Source organism: Antechinus flavipes, chromosome 1 (genome assembly GCF_016432865.1).
Source record: "Antechinus flavipes isolate AdamAnt ecotype Samford, QLD, Australia chromosome 1, AdamAnt_v2, whole genome shotgun sequence".
Classification (NCBI taxonomy): domain Eukaryota; kingdom Metazoa; phylum Chordata; class Mammalia; order Dasyuromorphia; family Dasyuridae; genus Antechinus; species Antechinus flavipes.
In genome coordinates, this window is record NC_067398.1 from 358,208,430 (window position 1) to 358,231,139 (window position 22,710).

The 22,710-nt window shown below is 36.7% G+C and overlaps 1 protein-coding gene across 1 annotated transcript in view; it reads right to left on the reverse strand.

The window, feature by feature from the left end:
* The window catches only part of LOC127543498 (tetraspanin-36-like), a 54,650-nt gene that overhangs the window by 7,309 nt on the left and 24,631 nt on the right, over positions 1 to 22,710 (reverse strand). The window contains exons 3-5 of the mRNA XM_051969630.1: positions 8,360 to 8,551; positions 4,622 to 4,696; positions 551 to 646 (exon numbers count right to left, since the gene is read on the reverse strand). Coding sequence (XP_051825590.1) covers positions 551 to 646; positions 4,622 to 4,696; positions 8,360 to 8,551 — 363 coding nt within the window. The remainder of the gene's footprint in view (positions 1 to 550; positions 647 to 4,621; positions 4,697 to 8,359; positions 8,552 to 22,710) is intronic.

The window sequence follows — 22,710 nt, forward strand, 5'->3', positions numbered from 1 at the left end:
ATTACCTAATATCTTCAAATGGTCCAAATTAATGTGCACAATTCTAGCTATTTATGGTTTTTTATTATAAAGATGTCAGACTTAACTGATTTAGTTAAACTTTTGGATACTTTACGGTGCTTTAAACAAAGCATTTTGAGTGCCCTCAGACAATGTCCTGGGACTCTATTAATTCTCTGGCTGACTTAAAATTTATCTGATGGTGTGTGTTTGTTGTTATATTTCAAATTGAGATCAATATACAAAGAAAGAACAAACAACATTATTCAGAAATCAGAAGACATCAGTGGCAAAAGTCTTGGGGACTAGATTGTGATGGTGTTTTATATGTTCTGGGTAGTACCAATCTGAACTTGGGACCCTTGATTGATAATTTTTTTAATCTTTTGGTAAGAACCAAATACTAATGGTTTTCTTAGTTTTTAACTATTAATAGTTTTTAATAGCAGAAAACTATACTAAGATTTTTACAACATTCCATATACCTTATAAGACATTATAAACAAATTAGGTAGTTATTGTTATTAATAATTACTCAACAGATACATACCTGAGATTGCCAGAAATCCACCATCTCTGTCTCTGGGTTTTCCTTACCATATGACTGAAAGAGTTCATCCATAGTCTCTTGTACCTCTGCCACTACCTGAAATTTAAAATATGTGTAGATATGCATATATACATATGTGTGCTTATGTACATGCATCCGATAAGCACACATATACCTATATGAACAGACAAAAATATCTGTATTCTCATTACAAAATAGCTCTTGTTTAATTATGTAAATTATCATAAAGTAGCCTCTCAAGATCCAAATAAGGAAAAGTTAAGTAATACCTGTGATAAAATTAAGGGGTCATTCTTAATATTTAAAAGATAAAATCTCTCCCAACTCTAATAGGACTAACTATATACTTATATCTTCATCATTTAGCATTTACCCTAATATGGTACCTCATAAAGCATTTCATAGATTCTCAAGACTTAAGAAATGGAAAAAACCTGGGATGCCCATCAATGAGAAAATGGCTACAAAGTGTGGCATTTGAATAAATCAATAAACATTTACTAAGCACCTTCTATGTGTTAGACAGTGAGAGAAAATGCCAGAGATGAGAGTATCTTGTTTTTGTTAGGAAGCTAGGGTCACTGGATTAAAGAGTATGTATTGAGGAGCAAGGTATAAGATTATTTAGAAATGGGAGGTTATAAAGAACATTTTGTATTTGATCCTGGAGGCAATAGAAAGCCATGGGAATTTACTGAGTAGGGAGTGAGACATAATCAGACCTGCATTTTAGGAAAATCATTTTAGTAAATGAATGGAGGATGGACTAGAAAAGAGACTAGAGGCAGGTAGACCCACCAGAAGACTATTGCAATAGTACTGTGTGAGGTAACAAGGACCTACATTAGAGTGATGGCAATGTCACAAGAGAGGAGAGACCCTATATTCCAGAGATTTTGCCAAAGTGAAATCAATAGGTCTTGGCTACAGCTTGCATATTTTTGGGGGGTTAAGGGGGAAAGTAAGAGATAATGAGGAGTCCAGCATTATTTAGAAAATGAGTAATGAAATCCAGAGTGGCTTCTACATTTTAAACCTAAATAATTAGGAAAAAAATGTTGCCCTCTCTAGTAACAGGACGTGGGTAGGGGAGGAAGAGAAGGGCAGAATTTAAGGAAAAAAATAATGAGTTCAGTTTTAGACATGTTGAGTTTAAGTTGTCTATTGGATGTCCTAGATTGAGATGTCTAAATGGCAATTGGAGATTTGAGACTGAAGGTCAATTAAGAGTATTTTAGCCTGGAGAGGTAGATTTGAGAGTTATCTTCAGAAATGGTAATTAAATCAATGATATGACCAAATAGAATAATATAGAGAGAGAAGAGAAAGGAACCCAAGACAGAATTCTAAGGAACACTTACATTATTAGAGTGTATGATCTAGAAGTGAAGGGGATACAGGGAAATATAGTAGTGATCCTCCCCTGATCTTAAGAGTGCTATTATTCTAACTATCTGCCAATGATTCTAAAGTCATCCAGTCTTAGGATAGACCTACAAAAAGATAGATAATCTGCTGGTCAGTGAAAACCAAGTTCCTGAGACAATAGTGAACAGACCACTCTCCTCAGTGCTATCTCTGGGTCATAAAATTAGCATTTCAGTGACAAGAAGAACTGGATCACTCTATCTTTTCCTATAAATTTTTCTTCTTGCTCCTGGTTCTTTGCCAAATCCTTTTGGAACTTATCCTGCTTCAATTGGCATTTCAATTACAACAAACTTTGTCCCTTGGAGATGGATTCAAGACTACAAGTTCTTTTGAGACGCTTTGAAGCATGGGTATGTGACTCCAACCTCTTGGGATCTTTTGAATTGCAACAAAAGAGAATCCAGCAAAGGAGACAGAGAAGGAGCAGTCATATAGGCAGGAAGAAAATCAGGACAGAGTATTGTCCCCAAAGCACAGAGAGAAGAGAGAGTCAAGAAGAAAGAACAAGATCAAAGTCTGCAGAGAGATCAAGGAGAATGCAGTTTGAGAACAGGATGTTGGGTTTGGAAGGAACATCATAGAATGTATAGTACCAAAAAAATTATTAATATGAAAATTCAAAGAAGCATGGGAAGATATATTTGCAATTGTGATTGCAAAGTGAAATAAGCAAAACTAGGGGAAAATATATAATGATTACAACAATCTAAGTGGATAGAACAATGACAATAACAAAAGAAAGTGGACATTCATTATTATAATCCCCAAGAAAATTGGCTCAGGAGAAGAGCTGACAAGATGTACCCCACTTGCTTTTTTGAAAAGACAGGGGCCTGTAAACTGTAGAATACTGCTGTCTGTCAGATTCTGTTGATGTGTGTTGACTTTTTTTTTGCTGCTGTTGTTCAGTAGTAGTACATATAGTAGTTAAAGTAACCCTGTAGACCCTATTATCCATGAGGTTTTCTAGATAAAGATACTGGAGTGGTTTGCTATTTCCTTTTTCAAGGGGTTAAGACAAACAAGTCAAGGGATTTTGCCAGGGTCACATAGTATATGTTGAAGGCCAGATGTGAATTCAAGCTTTCCTGATTCTAGGCCTAGTGCTCTTTCCACTGAGTCACCTAATTGGTTGATTTTACTAAAAAAAACCTTATTTCTCTATCCTTTTAAAAAATCTGAATTACAAATGATGACTGACACAGGATAAAGGGAGGGAGAAAGGGAAAAATGTACTCAGAAATGGATGATATAAAAATGATCTATAAAAATAGTTAAATAGGTAAAAGAGGTGTAAGTAGAGCTAGTGATTCTGACATTCAGGGATAGCAACACTACACATGCCCTCAAATCAATGGGAATAAGAGGAAGGGAACAAGAATATTGAAATCTTGAGAAGGGGAGACAAAGACCCTAGGGCATTGTGAGACCATAATTACAAAGCCATTGCCTATAGAGAAAGAGAAATAGAGTAAGACATGTCTAGCGTGCTACTATCAGAAGGAGGAAGCATGTCACCTGGTAACTTCCTAGTTTAATTACTCTTGCCAATTAGTCTTAATGATGCTAAAGGAGTTGAAGGGCTATTAGAATATAAATGTGACAAATTTTCCAATAACATTTTCTTTAAAAACCATCATTTAAAATGTTTCTATGCTCTGACACAAGGCCCCATTTTTCCTATTCTAGGTCTGGCTGCATAACCCACAGCTAAGAGGACCCACAATCTGTCTCTTGATCTTTTCTCAGGTCATTCTCCTCATCCCAAACTCCTCCCACTTACCTCCAAGTAGGTGATATAATACCAAAAAGAGGAATAGTTTCTTTCTGAATTTCACAATTAAAAAATCTAATGAAGCCTACAGGGAAAGGTATTATACCAGGATACATACATCCAAATGACAATGTAAGCATGTAAAGTTCTTTTAAGGATAAAATTTAGAACTAGCTGGCCAGAGAAAGAAAGGCAATGAAAAGCTGAGAAATTGTAGGTAATAAAGATACCAGTTCTCAAATACAAGGGGGTCAGTTATATGCTTTCTGACAAGAAACACTGATTTAGTTTTTGTCTTGATGTGACCAGAGCCAGCAAAGCAACTGATAGTAGTAGTAGTAGTAGTAGTAGTAGTAGTAGTAGATATATGTTTGTCCAATTAAATAAAAAAAAAAAAAGATGCCCTTGAAAGATTCACATTTAGTGATTCAGAGGAAAACTCTGGACTTGTGAGAATGCAACTGCCTGCCTTTTATCAGTTATTTGGTATTTTTGTTAAATCTTCATTAATTCTTTCACTAGCCAGTTGTTTAGAAGCAACCTCTCCATGTGCCTTGAAATAGGGCTAAGAACAGTTACCAAATATTAAATAAGCACATAGAAGTATATTGCTATTTAGTTGTTTTTCAGTATCCAACTCTTCATGACCTCATTTGGGGTTTTCTTGGCAGAGACGATTGGAGAAGTCTGCCATTTCCTTCTCCAACTCATTTTACAGATGAGGAAATTAAGGCAAACAGGCTTAAGTGACTTGCGTAGAGTCCCAATTAAAATAGGGTATAAGGCTGAATTTGAAATCAGATCCTTCTGAATATCTAGTCACTTAATATTATCATTCTACTTACCCTCTCTCGATAAACAAATCCCAAAATAAAAGCTGCTGCTTCTGTGATAAACATCAGCAAAAGAATGGCCAGGAACTAAGTAAAAAAAGAGATCACTTTATAGTATTTTGAAATGTGAAAAAACTAATAGTATCATTCACAAATATTTAAATTTAAATATTGTTTTTGTTTTTCCAAATTGAACATTATTGTTTCTCTACATAGACTTTCTATTACCCATAAAGCATCTAGGGAAGGATGACAATGTCAGAAGAGTCCTCATATTATCTAAAGATACATGAAAAAGGCAATCCTCAGCCCAATTACTTCAAACTGGACCTGGATACAATGAAGATTGGTTGAGTAAAGAGCTTTTCTGACAATCTGACTTGCCAAATTGGGCAAATTGGGAAAAAATGCCGCCTTGGTATTCTTTAACATTTATAATCTGTTTTAAGATTATCTAGAACAGCAACTGACTCCTGTGGAGAAACCATAGCCCAAGCAGCCCCTTATAGACAGCCCAAAGATTAAGGTTCTATTCACCAGATTGTCCAGGCTTCAAACTGTAGGGTAAATATTGAAGACTAGCTCTGAATGGCCAAATGTCTCATGGCCAGGACTGGAAATAGGTAAACATAAGATAATATTTATTTTTTTTGGGGGGGGGGCTGTACTAATTTTTATGTAACTATCTCAATGTCAATTGTTTTTAAAATGTGTCATCTTGTCTAAGTGATAACTATACTGGGAAGATTCCCTTTTTGTTTCATTAAAAAATGTCTATCTTCCTCTTCATTTGCTATAGAATTCTGATGTGGACATCTGGATTCATGACAACAAATGGGTGAATGAAATTTTGATAAAAATTCCTTTCTTATAAATGTATAGTCTCCCTCACCATTTAAAAAAATCTAAATAAATTAATTTTAAACTTTAAATTTGTGGAACTGCTCCCTACTCCTTTAATTCTCTGTTACCAGGGATAGTGACATAAAAGTAAAAGAAATCTGTAATGCTATTCATATAAATATATGAAAATCTAAAGAAAAAGTATAAATCATATTCTTTGCCTACCTCTCCTGTTAAGTCTTTCCTGAACTTACCTGCATTCCCCCTTCCCTCTATGTCATCTCTCTCCACACCTCTGTCCTTTGAACTTATCATACTAGCCCTTTTTATCATAATTATTTGTGAACATATATCCCTCCCATCCCACCTCATTAGAGGTGTAAAAGTTTTAAAAGTAGATCTATCTTGCCTATGTCTGTATCCTCAGAGCAGACAGATATTTAATGTTTCTCAAATTGAAAATACATGTTTGTGAGAGAGGATGAGAAGGAAAGGAGGAGAGAATGGGAGGGAAGGAGAAAGCAAGAGAGGAAAGAAGAGAAAGAATATCTAATTATGACTTGTCTGTATGTCTAACAATTGTTTATATCTTGATAGGACCTTTATAAAAATGCAAGAGAATATCTTTGCACTCAAGGTCAGTGCCTAAAAAAAGAACATTTAAGTTCAAATTTATGCAGAATATGAGGTTTATGACTCTAATAGTTGCTGCCAAATATTCATCACTCATAACTCTGTGAAACTTCATTTTAGATTCAAACTGTGTTTCAGATGAGGGAGGTTAAAGATGTAATGTTTGCTTCCCTGTGGTGATAACAGTAATTAATTCTTTTTGAATGTCTTACTTGTCTTGTGCCTAAGGAAACAGGTGAGGATCCAAGAAAGAACCACAACCCTAAAGAATTTTCATATTGCCTTGTAGTAATCTTAAGAAAGAAGGATGGCAGAAGCTTCATACTAATTCCCTTTTGTTTTTAAAATAGTTTAAAACAAGTTACCATCTCTGAATCAATAAATTAATTCTGAAGATAGAGAAAATAGGAACATAAGAATATTAAGTGAAAAAATAAGTATGTTATTATTTTGAAGGCAATCAAGGTTAAGTTGTTTGCTCAGAGTCACAGAGCTAGGACTGAATTTGAATGGCAAGTCCTTCTAACTCCAGAGTCAATGTTTTATCTACTATACCAGCTAGTTGCCTTAAGGATGTTTTTGTTGCGGAGAGCCACAAAAATCACCATTTCTCTCCATTAATTTGACTGTGTTTCACTTCTATTAGTTATAATAATATAGCTTAGTCCCTTCGCATTTGATTACAAAGTGCCATCATTTCTTTCCTTAACTAGGTTGCAATTTGCTTTTTTTAAACTTTATAACCAATAAGAAACAGGCAAATACAAATTAAGCAAACACTGCCTTTTGTTTTTCAAAATAATCTTGATAAAGACACAGACTAGATGTGCCCTGTTAATGAAGATCTTTGCCAGAGATCATCTATAGATATTAAGGTGCCATTGTCAGTGTTCACAGTCTAAAAAATAGTGTCTTTCCTGGGCAACTATTAGTAAAAAATATAGATAAAATATCTGAAAAAAAGCATTTTCTGCTTTAAGGATTATGAGATGACAGTTTCTTCTATGAACTTCCAGATTAGAGATGAACACGGTTGGTGTTGTACCTTCATTTTGTGCACATTTCTTGGAACCACTCTGTGAGTTTGGAAAACCTCCTGACAATGAAATCTTAAGAACCCAGAATGCTTAGAGAAAGAAATGTGTTCTGAATGCAAGGTTAACAGAAAATTAAGCAGATATTTGATTTCCTTTAAATTCTTAAGATTTTCTTGTTTTTGTTTTGTTTTGTTTTAAAGAAAAAAATCCTTCCTAAAAAGAATGAGTTGAATTTTTTTAGTTGATTGACTCTTAAGTAGTTTAATTGTTTTTTGATGATTGAGAAATCAATTGGTACTTAGCATTTACTATCATCCAGAAATAATATCACTTATTTATGAAAATGTTTTATTCCTTAAATAAAAAAAAATTAAGTAAATAAAAATTTGTAAAAGAAAAATCACTATTTAAGTCTATAGATGCAGAAGATATATGGACTGAATGTATACTAACCCTGTAACAAAAACACTATAATTCTTTAAATAATAATAATATAATACATAATATTATATTATATTATATATTATATAATATATATCATTATGTATATAATAATAATGAGCGTTAGGGGTTAGGATAGGGAGGCTTTTGTGAGGGGAGATGGTTTGGTGTCATTATGTGTCACTTTCAAAGTACTAAAAATGTTCAACTATTTTAAAAGGGTTTTTTTTTTTTAAGGTTTTTAGGTTTTGAATAAATTTTGTTGTATTTAATCCAAGTTTTATTGTGCTTGCTACTTCTCATTTCTCTTTCTTCCTTTCAGTGCCCTCCCCTATGTTCTCCTTGTTTCATACTTTTAAGAATAATCATCAACCCATATACCCATCCCTGTAATCCCTCTTCTTGAGGCTTGTGCTAGTTTCTGTAATAGAGTATCTATCAGGATTCTGCTAGAAGAATGCTCTGAAAATATGTATGGGAAGGACAAGAGTCAATGCAAGGGGTGCTAGAGCCAGAGCTAGGAAACTGATTATTACATTTACAATGTGAGCATTTATACTTTGGTTATCAGCAAAGGTTGCAGGTTAGGGCTTGATTTGTTGTTTTGTTGACTGTCTAAACTAAGAATTGATTTTTATTACTAAAAGTGATAAAGTGTTAATAATGCAGAATTAAATTTAAAAATGTGTCCTGTATACATTTTCTACCTCTCCCAAGCTAATTGTTAAATATTTAACCGAATCTCTTAATTCAACCCTGCATTTTCTAGAAAGGAAACCATCAAATTAATACTTACAAATCGCAGGCCAATTTGGGATTCTTTAATCGTGACAAAGCAACCAGTCACCCCAAGGAAAAGCATCACACCAGCAACTATTATGATAATGACAGCAGGCAACAAGATCTGTTCATCCCTGAAGAAAGCATCAAAGTCCTCATAGGATGAGATGAAACGTCCTCCCACAAAACCAAGGGTGGCTCCTGCAGCCTGAAATGCATGACAGTTATTTTCCCCACTTAACCAAATGCCATTAAAATAAATCCATTGAGATGAAAAAAAAATCAGAAAAAAAAACACAAGACAAAAAAAAAAAACCACCTCTCTCTCTTCAGGGAGAGAGAGTAAGGGAAATTACAGATGCAGAATATGGTGCTACTATCAGATGCAATCTCTGTCCCATTACAAGGGAGGATTCAATTGAGATGCAGTTATATGAAGAAGTAACTATGATTTACAAACAAAATATTTTGAAATTGATATGATATACAAACAAAATAGAAAAAAACCTCCTTCTCCCTCCCTCCCCCCCAATTTGGCCACTGGATGACAAACATTCAGTCAAATTAAAAAATGTGGCCTCAATATCATACTTTCAGACTTGTGAGATTGCCGCTTTGTCCTTTGCTATCCTTATTGATTAGTATTCAAACATCACATTTTCTGGACTATGTCTCTTCTGGAAGGAGATATCAAGAATTTAAAAAAAACAACTCTTTTTAGGCACATGAGATGGTATGGTAGTGATACCAAGAAATCATTTTGCCTGGAGAATAAAACTTAAAAAAGATATACTGGGTGTCTCCCTAAATACACTGGCTACTCTCAGACCCAATTCTCATCACTGCTGGCAGGAGAGCTGCTTCAAGCAACTCAATTTCCAACCAGAGCCAGGTAAGTCCCACCCCTTTTCTCAATCCCACTTCCCTGGGTTTAGTGTGGCTATCACACCTGATTTAGCCCACTGGGCTCACGACCCTAAAGGATCCAGCCTTCTAATAACAGGGATTACAAGATGTGTACTGCCATACCTGGCTAAGAATGCTTAGAGGACCCAAAAGAAAGTGATCTACCATGTGCTTAAAAACTCTCAGGGAAGTAAATGCTGCTGGATGCCATAAACTACATTGAGAATCTGCAGCATAGTGACTAATAGGTGATTATAGTAGAAAGAACTCTGAACTAAGACTAAGAACAGAAGGAAAAACGCAAGTGGAGTTCATGAAGGGCCAAACATGACTGAAATGACTGAACAATGAAGCGCCGTAATTAAAAGAATTGAGAAAGGTTTTTTATAGAAGGTGGGATTTTCATTGGGACTTAAAGGAAGCCAAGGAGGTCTCTATCAAGTGGAGGAGGAAGATCATTCCAGGCATAGGGGGGTTACTAGAGAGAGCCCAGACACAAGACAACCAGGAGGAGGCCAAAGTTACTGGAATGAAGGATGACTATTGGGAAGTAAGATATAAGGAGACGGGAAAGGAAGGAGGATGTTAGGTAATAAAGGGGCTTTCACCACTGGCTTCAGAGGTGTGCTTAGATGGGAAAGTAAGGGGTGAAAAAGCAGTGACTGAGCTCACCTGGAGGTAGTAACTGGGTACCATCCCTGAGTACCTAGTCAGATTAATCACCAGGAGGAGAAACAAGAAATTGAGATTTAATCTGTATTAGGGTTAGTGACCCAAACTACTGATTTTGCTACTAACATTTCAAGTTGCCTACTCACTAACTAGCTCTATTTTGTTATAATAGTTGGCATTTATATGGAGTTTTAAGATTTGCAAAAGTGCTTTACAAATATTATCTCATGTATCATCTATCCTCACAACAACTCTGTGGAGTACTTGCTATTATTTTATTGTTATTATTCCTGTTTTACAGATGATGAGAAAACTGAAGTAGACAAAAATTAAATAATTTGCCCAAGGTGATACAGCAAGTAAAAGGTAATATTTGAGCTCAGATTTCCCTGATTTCAAGTCCAGTGTTCTACTAACTGTCCTACTTATGTACTTCTATTTGCTCAGATCTACTGGGGCTCTCATTAATAAATGGAAAACCTCAGTGCTATATATGGAAAACAATGCTTAATATGTTTTAAGAGCTATATATTTATCATGAATGAATGATGTATGTAGCTCTTTGTTTGAAATTATCTTAACATGCATCTTAACATGAGGCTATACCTTAACATATACATTAAAAACCACCACCACCTCATATCATGATAATGGAATCAACTATAGAATAATACCATCGAAAGAACAGAATATTAGTAGATGGAAGAATTAGATTCAAATTCCAACTCTTGGGCATAGTATGAATTGACATACAGTGAAGTGAACAAAACCAAGAAAACAATTTATACAAGAATAACAGTACAGCATTGTAAAGAAGCTTCTGAAAGGCTTTAAAACAGTGATCAACAGAGAACATAATGAATCATCCACAATCAATCCAGAATCACATTGAAGCATATTACCCAAACTCCTTAAGGCCCTGAAAGAAATCTACATTTTTAGACATGAGCTTAGATGTTGTTTTACTTGTTTGTTACAAGAGGTGTGGGGGGGGGGGGGGGGGAGGGAGGAGGAAAGGTGTCCTTTTTCAGTTAACTCTGGGATGACAAAAGGAGGAAAGAGGTTAACAATGATATCCTTCCAAAGAGGAGCTTTGAAACATTTTTTAATGAACAAAAGAGAACAGAAAGTATTTTTTTAAAGCACAGACAGGAAGGAGAGTTCTGAAAATAACTCTTAGAACTTAATTTTTTTTTTTAAAAGCAAGTCTGTGAAATGGACATTTTTAGTTTCCTATAGAATCCTTTTTGTAGTTTGCTGTGTGAAAATGCTCTTTAGGCATTTAAGTTAAGGATAAAAGAAATTTTTTTAAAAATCCCAACTCTAGCATGATAATTGTGCAAATATGTATAGAAGAATAGCACATGTTTAACATATATTGAATTACTTACTGTCTAGGGAAGAGGGTGGGAGGAAAAGAGGGAGAAAAAATATAGAATACTAGGTTTTGAATGGGTAAATGTTGAAAACCATCTTTGCATATATTTTTAAAATAAAAAGCTATTATTAAAAAAGATTATTAGAGAAATATTTGTGTGTGTATTCTAAAAGTCTTTCTTTTGGATCTTGACTAAAAATGTTGGAATTTGTTGAATTAGATGAATTTTTCCACTGATAAAAAAAAATCAGTAATAAAAAAATTTTTTAAATCCCAGCTCTGCTTTATTGTTTTTATTTTCATGAACAAGATACTGCTTTCCTTTTCTATTAAAAAATGAAGAGATTGGACTTGTAGTCTCTAATATCCCTCCTAGCTCTAGATCCAGGATAGAATAATTAATTATCTTTTCCTATGAGCCCATGTGATGAGCTCCCCAAATAGGCAAAGACCAGTCCCAACATAGAAGAGTCAAGTCTTGCTGCTTACACTATTTATGAGACCATGAATAAGTCAAATTAACTCTATTTCTCAATTTTCTCATTGCAAAAAGAGAGGTTTAGACTCACTGAGAAGCAGCTGGATCAGTGGTTAAGAGTGCTGGGAGTCTGGTGTGAAGAAGTCTAATGAGACAAGTTGCTTAACCTCTGTCTCAAGTTTACTCAACTGTGAAATGGGGATTATAGTGGTCCCTCTCTCCTAGGACTGTTTGTGAGGATCAAGTGAGATAATGTTTGTAGAAGAGGTTAGCACAGTGCCTGGAACATAATTGGTGTTATCTAAATAAGTGCTTATTTTCTTCCTTTTCATCCTAACGACTTCCAAGGTCTTTTTCAACTCTATACTGATGGTCCTATGAATCCCCAAATCTCAGATATTTATAGCTATATCTCTGTATCATTGCATTTACAGATATTTCTCTCAATAATTGTACATAAATTAGACATGTGGTTTCTGATATCACCTGTGTTTCCAATAATTCATAGTTTTCTCTGAATAACTGTCTAAATAATTGTATACAGATTCATAAGTTGGCTTCATATTTTCTTACATCTGTCATTTGTGTTTTCAGCAAGGCATTGGTTGCTTTTAGCAAGTCACGGTAATTTATTGGCTTTTTAAGATTTGGTGCTTCATAGGATCATAACCCCAGAAGATCCTTATTTTTTATGTATTTGTTTGTTTATTGCAATTGGGGTTAAGTATCAGGGTCACATAGCTAGGAAGTGTTAAGCATCTGAGGTCAAATTTGAACTCAGGTCCTCCTGACTTCAAGACTGGTGCTCTATCCACTGCGCCTTTTAGCTGCCCCAATCCTTATTTTAAAAAAAAGAAAGAAAAGAAAAAATAGAATACTAGAATGCTGGAAGTAGAAATTATATGAAAAGATTTCAAGACACAAGTACTTAACTTGTGCTCTGTTTAAAAGAAGAAGAATATGGGGAGAGATAAAGAGAAGGCCTAGGGTGAATCCCAGGGAAGTTAACCTATTTTCCAAACTTATTTTCCAGCCTATTGTTCAAAGTCAGTCAAAATGCATTTTTAAGTGATACATGTTTTTAAAGCTTTTTATTTTCAAAACATATGCATAATTTTCAACGTCCACCTTTGAAAAACTTTGTTCCAAATTTTCTCCCTCCCTTCCTTCTACCACTCTCCTAAATAGCAAGTAATCCAAAATATGTTTAACATATGCAATACTTCTATACATAGTTCCACAGATATCATGCTGCATAAGAAAAATCAAATCAAAAAGAGAAAAAAATGAGAAAAAACAAAATGTAAAGAAACCACAACAAAAAAGTAAAAATACTATGTTGTGATCCACACTCAGTTCCACAGGCCTCCCTTTGGGTGCAGATGGCTCTCTCCATCACAAGAACATTGGAACTGACCTGAATTAAATGATACATGTTGAGGAGGTATGTTAGGCACTACATTAAGCACAAAGGACACAATGTGCAAACAGTTGTGCACATAGGAGACATTTTCAGAAATGATGGAGGGAATCTCTGAGATAGGCCCTGGGGAATGGGGAAAGAGTGGGAAAAGCCTCCTCCAGAAGGAGGCATGGAGCTCAGTTTAGGAGGAAAGCCAGCAATGCCAGCAGGCTATCAGAACATGGGGGTCAGCCATTGAGAAGGCACAGAATCAGGACCTAGAACACTAGGTTGGAAGAAAAACAAGGAGAAAGGTGCTGTTGGAAGAGGAAGTATATGGAAGAGATTAGAAAAGTAGAAAGGAGCCAGGTTATAGAGCTTTAAATGTCCAACCAAATTTTATATTTGATTCTCTATACTAGACACTCACCATTCAGAAGCTCAGTGAGCAGTGGGGTAATGGGATAAGACTGAGGATTTAAGAAAATCACTTTGGCAGATGAGTGGAAGATAGATTGGAAGGTGGAGAATTGGGGCAGAAACACTAAACAGGTGGTGAATTTAATGATAATAGGGAGCAGCAAAGCTAGCAATTAAACCCATTCTTCAACTCCACACTCAGCAACTTTTCTACCATACTATGATATTAGAATGATACCATGATAATGGTGTTCATACTAGAATGCTGGAAGTAGAAATTATATGAAAAGATTTCAGGACATAAGTACTTAACTTGTGCTCTGTTTAAAAGAAGAATAATATGGGGAGAGATAAAGAGAAGGCCTAGGGTGAATTTATGTGTGTGTACGTATATATGTATATGTATATACATATATATGTATATTTATGTGCATACATTATATATAAACACACATATACCCTGTGTATTTGTATGAGTATATATGTGTTCATATATATACACACATACACATAGTGTATTTATTTGTATATGTATATGCATATATACACATATATATACAAATACACATAAATACATACAAGTTTACATGTATATATACATAATGCATAAAATGTATATGTATGTGTACGTGCATACGTGTGTGTGTGTGTGTGTGTGTGTTCTGCTGGAGTCACTCCCTTCAAGGTCTGACTCAGGTACTATCTTTTCTATGAAGGCATCATTAACATTCTTTCTCCATCCTCAGGCAGCTAAAGATGATTTCCCTTCCTTAAATTTCTCTTATCTCAGTTTTTCCTGGAGGTCTCCTTTTTAGTCATCCAACTTGGAGGTGTCACAGTGCCAAAAGTCAGGAAGATCTGAGTTCAAATGTGACCCCAGATTTTTCTTAGATGTGTGATTCTGGACAAGTCATTTAATTCCTGTTGCCTCAGCTTTCCCATCTGTACAATGGGGATAATAATAGCACTATTTCCTCCCAGGGCTGTTGTGAGAATCATTGAGATAATTGCAGAGAGGTCAATACACTGCCTGGCACATGATAGTGATACATAAATGTGAGCTATTTCATAGGTGAACATTGACTTGGAAGAGGCTCTTTTAGAACATTGCAGCCCCATCATGCTCTTCATTTGACAGAGGAGGATATGGAGGCTCAGGAAAAAGTAGACAGACTAGCCCAAGATCATTGTGGGAAGGGACAGTGTTCTCTAACTCTTAAGCCCAGGGACTTTTCTGCTCTACTACACATCTTCCTATCTGGGTACACAACCCCTGACCTCCATCAGATTGCAAACAGCATCTGTTTTGTTTTTTTTTTAAACTAATTTTGAATCTCTTGAACTTAGCAGAGTGTCTGGCAACAGAGCAGGTATTTCATTATCCATCAAATAATATGATTGGAGGAGGAGTGAAAGGAGAGCCAGAAATAGAGAATGTGGGGGTGGGGGAGGAGAGAAGCAGGAGAGGTGAAACAGACAGAGGAAAGACTCACAAGGACAGAGATAATAGGGAGAGGAAAAACAGAGAGAGAGAGAGAGAGAGAGAGAGAGAGAGAGAGAGAGAGAGAGAGAGAGAGAGAAACAGTGTCTGACAGAGACAGAGAGAAAGAATGATAGAGGAGAGACACAGAGAGAAACAGAGTGAAGGAGAGACAAGAGAAAGAGAAACAGAGTAACACAAAGAGACACATACAGAGAGAAACAGTGATAGAAATAGAGAATGTGGGGGGAAGAAGGACGGGAAGTAAAATAGAGAAAAGACTGACAAGCGAGAGATAGAGAGAAAGAGTGACAGAGAGACAGAGAAACAGTGACAGAGAGACATTGACACAAAAAGAGAAACAGTGACACACAGAGAGAGTGATAGGACAAAAGGAAAACAGTGACAGAGAAACAGAGTGACAAAGAGAGAAACAGTGACAGAGAGGGAAACAAGAGAAAGAGCGACACACAGAGAGAGGGAGACAAGAGAAAGAGAAACTGTCATAGTGAGAAACAGAGAGACAGAGAGAAACAGTGACAGAGAGAAACAGAGTGACAGAGAGGGAGAATAGAGAAAGAGAAAGAGCGACACAGAGAGAGAGAGGGAGACAAGAGAAAGAGAAACTGTCACAGTGAGAAACAGAGAGACAGAGAGAAACAGTGACAAAGAAACAGAGTGACAGGGAGACAAGAGAAAGAAACAAAGTGACAGAGAGAGAGGGGGAGACAAGAGAAAGAGAAACAGAGTGACAGAGAGAAATAGAGACAAAGAGAAACAGTGACAGAGTGAGAGACAGAGAAACAGAGTAAGAGACACACACAGAGAGAAACAATGTGACAGAGAGGGAGACAAGAGAAAGAGAAACAGTGACACGCACACACAGAACACAAGAGAAAAAGAAACAGTGACAGAGAGACAGAGACAGAGAAACAGAATTGAGATTGGACACAGGGCAGAGAGTTGTGGGAACCCCTTTCTGTCGTTGCAGGTCTTTCATAAATGAATTTACAAACCCAAAAAATTAGACTGGCAAAAGAATTTTATTGGCACTAGGAAGTCAGCTTTTGCAGGCTGACTTCCTTAGTGGCAAGGTCTCGACAGAGAAGTAAAGGTCTAACAGAGAAATCCTGACAGAAAAATAAAGAAGGGCAAGGTTGTATTGGGGAAATGTGTGAGAGACAAAGGTTAACACTCAAAAGAGAATGTCTTTTCAGCAGGCAGAGAGTCCATCGCAGGCAGCTATGCCAAGGGAGGTCCCTTGGCCTGGCAAGATTCCTGCTTTTAGGTCCTCTGCAAGGGATTGAGCTGAAGGAAGCTTGTTATATGGGTAGCTCTTAGTGGGGGCTGAGAGCAGTTCGAGTTGAAATGAGAATAGAGAATCTTCGAGTTGGATAGAAATCTAGATCTCCCAGTAGGGCTAAGTGGAAGTAGTCCTGGACTCAACTAGTCCCACCAGATAATAGAATGAAACCATTTTATCTTGATTCCCTGGGGCAGATCTCTCAGATGAGAACTTCTCTGAGGGAGTTTCCCAAGCTTTCCCTCCAAAGTCTAAGAAAGAGTGAGAGAGAGTTTCAGGGCTCCCCTTGTTAAGTGACAAGAGAGAGAAACAGAGTGACACAGAGAGAAGCAGTGACAGAGAGGGAGACAAGAGAAAGAGAAACAGTGATAGAGACACAAGAGAGAGGGAAACCGTGACACACACACACAGGAGAGAGAAACAAGAGAGAAACAGAATGACAGAGATGGGGACAAGAGAAAGAGTAACAGGGAGATGAGAGAAACAGTGATGGACACACACACAGAAAAACAGTGGCACAGAGGGAGAGAGAAGAGAAACAGAGTGACAGAGAGGGAAAGACAAGAGAAAGAGAAACAGTGACACACACACACACAGAAATAAAGTGCTGGAGAGACACACGAGAGAGAGAAAGACTTAGGGACAGTGAGAAGGGCTAGCATATAAGTGTGAAGCTCTAATTATGTGCCAAATATAGCACTAAACATTAGGAATACATATTAAGCCAGCAAGATGGGCCCTGCCCTCAAGGAATTTACATTCTGATGGGGGAAGACAATGCATAAAGTGGTACTGGGAAGGAGAGAGGGTGTGTGCACTCCTGCATGGTCTGGAAATGTCCTGGAAATGAGGTGAAGGCCTGCCTTCAAGCCACATGAGATGAAAGTGTACCTCTAAGAGCCCAGGGTGGTTGTGATGGGGTGAACTCTGAAACTGTGTCCCCTTTAATCTGTAAAATAATCACTCTGAAACTGTGTCTCTTTTGATCTGTAAAAGAAGGGAGACTTGGAGTCTTGGACTCCAAGGAGCCCTAGGAAAGCATGTCTTCTCAGACAAGATAAGCAGCGTCATTCAATTGGAAATCTTGGTCAAAGTACCCTTCATTGATCTTTTGGCAGTGCTGACACTCTTCAGGAAATTCTGGATTCTGAAAAAAATCTTTGTCTGATAACCAGCTCAAACTGCCCCTGGTCCTCCCCCTTCCCCTCAGCCAAGATTTGCTTATAAAATAGGTTATTGTTCACACACTCTTTGCAAATCTCTTCATTAAGAATTTGCCTGCTAAGGGAATTCCCTCTTAAGCCAACAATAAAACTTCCTTTTGCCACAGATTTCGGGTTTGTGAATTCTTTCACATTGGACCTGTACTGAGACCAGAGAGGATTCTCATATCAATTCTCACACTTCAGTTCTCTACCACTAGAACCACATCAGTTGCAGGATAGGAATCCAACTTTCCAGAAGGAAATGGGGATAGAAATGAAGGCTTACTGGTTGACTGGTTGACCTGAGTCAAATATGAGGTACTGATGGGGGAACCCCAAAATTACTCTAACCTGGGGGGAGCCATGAGGTAAATGCTTGAGGGGGAAAATGATAGGGGAACCCCGAAACTGCCCTGACCTGGAGAGGGAGAGCCATGAGGTAAATGCTTGAAAAACTCCTTGAAGGGGAGAAAATTGGCTGAAAATTGACCTGAAAAATTGGTTCAGGACCACTCCCAGTAAGTGGTCTTATCTAGGCCAGGAGGCAATGACAACATTGAAGGAATTTCATTCAATTCAGATCTCATTTAAAGAGCAACTTTGGGGCTCATTTCTTTGCAGAGGCCCAAAAGCAGGAATCATGCCATGCCAAGGGACCTTTCCTTGGCATAGCTGCCTGTGAGGACCCCTGCCCAATGAGAAGATACCTTTTTCTCAGTGTTAACCCCTCTTTATATCTCTGCCAGGATTCCTCTGCTAGACCTTTACTTCTCTGTTGGGACTTTGCCATTGAGGAAGTCAGCCTCCTAAGCAAAGGCTGACTTCTCAGTGCCAATAAACTTTTTTTTGCCAGTCTAACTTTTTGGGTTCATAAATTCTTTTATGAAGAACCTGCGCTACCGAAAGGGGTTCCCACAACTTTCTGCCCTCTTCAGGACCTTTCATAAAGGTATGCTTTTGCAGATCATAAACTCTGGAGCAAAAAAAAATGAAAACATTAGTAGCCACTATTAGCTGAAAACAAATAAGAAATAAAGATGCCAGAGAGATTTCAATAGACTAGGATGTAATAATGAGAAAAGATTTTGATTTTTTTTTAAAGGAGGCATAAATTAAAGTTACTAATAGTATAAGTATAGGAGGAAGGGAAATGTTTCTCTTCTTTGAAGAAAACCTTTCTGTCTCTTTAAGACTTTCAGGCATCAGGTTTCACATAACTGATCTCCTGACATGACTAAAGCTGTTTCCATTTCAAGCTGTCTCAGAAATCAAGCTCTTAAACCTAAATGTCTCAAGAGCATCTTCCTCTCACTCATTCTGACTATTTTGATAGATATATCACTCTCAAGTTAGGGAAACTTTTTGGTTAAGGACGTAAATCATAGGGAGCTTTTGCAGGTATAGTCGAAGTCACAGAAATAAAAATTAAATCCTTAATAGACAGAAATAGCAGAACCTTCCAGTATTAAAGAAAATGTGGAAGTGAAATAAAGTCTAGATAATTTTCATATTCCAAAAATAGATACATTAATCACCTTCTCCATGGTTAAAAAATTATTTCATATCATCTCCCCAAAACTGGATTTTTTACATATTAAATGAGCTCACATGGCAAGACATTGAAGATTTCTTACTATCAGAACTGAGGAAACTAATGACCATACTTATGCTAGATTTCCAGAAATAGAAATGAAAAGTCAAATGTAAGAGAAGAAATCTATTCACAACAATCAATTCTAAGTTTTAAAACCATCTATTCAGTCAGGAGGACCTGAATTCAAATTTAGCTTCAGATACTTACTAGCTGTGTGACTCCAGACAAATAACCCAGATTGCCTTCAAACATTCCTTTCCCCCCAAAACCCCTCCCCCCAAAAAAACCCCAAACTTCATCAAAACATTATTTAAAAATACTTAACATTGCTAAAGTATTTTACTTATGGACTTACATTTAACTAACTTAAGTACAAGAACTTTGAGCTTGTTAGATGCTGGGGCTTGTTAATTTCAACATTTAAAATCCAAGACAAATCAACTTGTAAAAACTAGTAAATACTTCTGTGTAGCATTCCTTTGCTAGGCTCCGGAAATTGAAAAACCAAAAGCAACAGTCACTGAAATCTAAATTTAGAGCCAGAGGGAACCCCTTTGAGAACATTGAGTCCAACTCCTTTATAATTTTAAAACAAAACAAAACAAAACAAAAACCTGAGGCAGGGAGAGGGTTAAACTACCAAATCTAGTCAAATCTAAAGATTTGAAGGCAAGGTCTTAGTGACTTTTCTACCCTATCATTTGCTGTGGAAACATTGTTGTTCAGTCATTTTTAGTCATGTCTAACTCTCCATGACCCCATTTGGATTTTCTTGACAAAGATATTGTAGTGGCTTTGCCACCATTTCCTTTTCTAACTCATTTTTACAGATGAGGAAACTGAAGCAAATAGGATTAAGTCACACAGCCAGCATGACTCTAGGCCCATATATTAAGGCTCTATATTCACTATAACACTAGCTGCTCCCCATTGTGAGAAAGGTTAAGAAAAGTTTATTCATAATTATAAGCTACTCAAATGCGATATAAAGACAAGAGAAAGGTTGTCAGTAACTTTAGGTTTCATCACAGATTATGATTTTTGGGAAAATTCCACCAGAAACCCAAATATGACTTTTTTTTTTCAAAATAAAAGATGTTAAAAAAGCCAAAATAAAGGAAGTTGCATACTATTTTGAAGATAGCTTATTTTATTCACTAATTCCACTTTTGAGAGCAGGTCTTAGAGAAACAAACTGAAATCTAAGCTGCAGAGCTCTTCAAATGTTTTTGTTTCAATAATGAAGTTCTCTGTGGTAGCTAATGAAGCAAGAAATAAAAGTAATTTATACTCCATTCAAAATCAAGAAACATACCCTTCCTTTTCAATTGTCATGGAGAAGATAAGACCTACATAAATTGTCCTAATTGTCTCTTCCTCCTTTTTCCTTATTAATTATATGCCTGTCTTATTAAGATTGGAATGTCATTATAAAAGTGACTTATGATATTGCACTTGCTTTCATGCTCTTTAAAGAACAAATTTGAAGTTAAATTTTAATTCAATTCAGCAAGCATTAAAGGCCTACCATGTAATGCTGGTTCTAAATTAGGAACATCTCCATTGAAAGTCCCATTTGCAGCAATTATACAAATATAGGTTCAAAGGATCAGACTTAATGGAAGTGACCTTCTCAAGGTCATCTAATTCATACTTCTCTCTTTCTGCATTTGGAGAAATTGAAGAAAAATCAGAAATACAAGATTCATTGGGGGAGGGAAGTATATTGGGAAAGAATTCTGATATAACAAAGCATGGATAATAGTTATTATTTGAGGGAAGAACTCTTTTGTCATATAAAATGAAATATCCTTTTTTTTTTTTTTAATCCTTTCAGTTATAGCTAAGAGGAGAAATGACGCCTGAATTCATATAGGTTGTCTGTGGCCAAGCCAGGATCTGAAGGTAGATCTTCTCTGAATCTGGACCGTTAGGTGGTACATAAAGTGTCAGAGCTGGAGTCAGGCTAATTTATCTTCCTGAGTTAAATCTGGCCTCAGATACTTCCTAACTGTACAACCCTGGACAAGTCACTTGTTTGCCTCAGTTTCCTCAGCTATAAAATGAGCTGGAGAAGAAAATGGCAAACCACTTCAATATCTTTACTAAGAAAATGACAGAATTCTTTCCTTCCTTTTAATGTGCAATAGCACCACCTCCTCCATGAAAATTTCCCTGATCTCCTTAACTTTCCTTAAATTTCTCATAGTGTTGTGCCACAGTTTCCTTAATTGCCCTGCCTCAGTTTCCCTAAATTGTTCTGCCTCAGTTTCTCTGATTGCAACCCCCCTTTTCAGTTTATTAGAACTGAGATAATTAGGGCTATGGAGATCTGGCATTCCAGAAGATAAAACTCCAGATGTCCTATTTCAGATACCTAATTGGCATTATTTCTAACTCTAAGTTTCAGACTTCCTGGCTCTAGCTGAACACTCTCCTTAACTCCCAGTTTATAAGAATTTATGGTCCTACCCCGCAGCCTGTCAGAACCGGATTGATGCGCTCTGCCTGGAGATTCTCCATCACCAGAGTTTGGATTCCACTCCCTGTTTTTGTTTAGCTACCTGAGCTAAGAGCTATAAATATGTCACTGAGAACTCACATTCGATGTTGGATGCTTTGAGACATCAGCCCTGGAGGCATCATGTCCCCAGCACAATCTCTTCCTCTTAGAAATCCAAATAAAATATTAAAAACTCTAATCTCTACCTTGTCTCAGTTTCTCTGGCATTACAATAGCAATTTGGATTTCTTTTGGCAGTTCCAATTTGTACTATGTTCAAGTTGTACGTGTATAATCCACCCCAGTAGATAATAAGCTTCATTAAGGTCAAGGAGTATATTTATTTTATCTTTTCATCCTTGATGCCCACACAGCCACTAACCTTATTTAAACCCTCATCATTTCTCACAAGTCTCTTCTCGATCTAATCGTCCCTTCACATAAGCTGCCAAAAGAATCTTGCTAAGGGCACAGGTATGAACATATCACCTTTTTCCTTTAAACCTTCACTGGCTTCCTAGTGTTATTCAAGGCTTAAATGCAAATATGCTTTCTGGTATTTACTGTGACAGGCAATCTGTTCTCAGTTGATGGATCCAATCATTTTATGCTACTCTCCTTTCACAACAAATTCTATTCTGGCAAAACAGAGCTAAGCAAATAATCTCCACTCTTGTTCTATACTTCCCACAGAGGCTGTTTCTGCCAGATGAAAGTGTCCTCTTCTTTCAAGGATCAACTCAGAAAAACCACTTCCTCTTGGAAGTCTTTTCCCCACATTTTCCTCAATTGATAGTGATCTTGTTAATTCTCTTCCCTCTTTTTCCCCCTTCCTCCTTCCTTCTTTCCTCCTCATCTCCTTACTTCCTTTCTTTCCTTCCCTCCCTTCCTTCCTCTTTTCCTTCCTTCTCTTTCCTTTCTCCCTTCTCTCCCCCCTCTTCCTTTCTTCCCTTTTTTCCCTTTTTGCTCCCCTCTCTCCTCTTCCTCCTTCCTTCCTTCTCTTCCTCCTTCCTTTCCTTTCTTGTT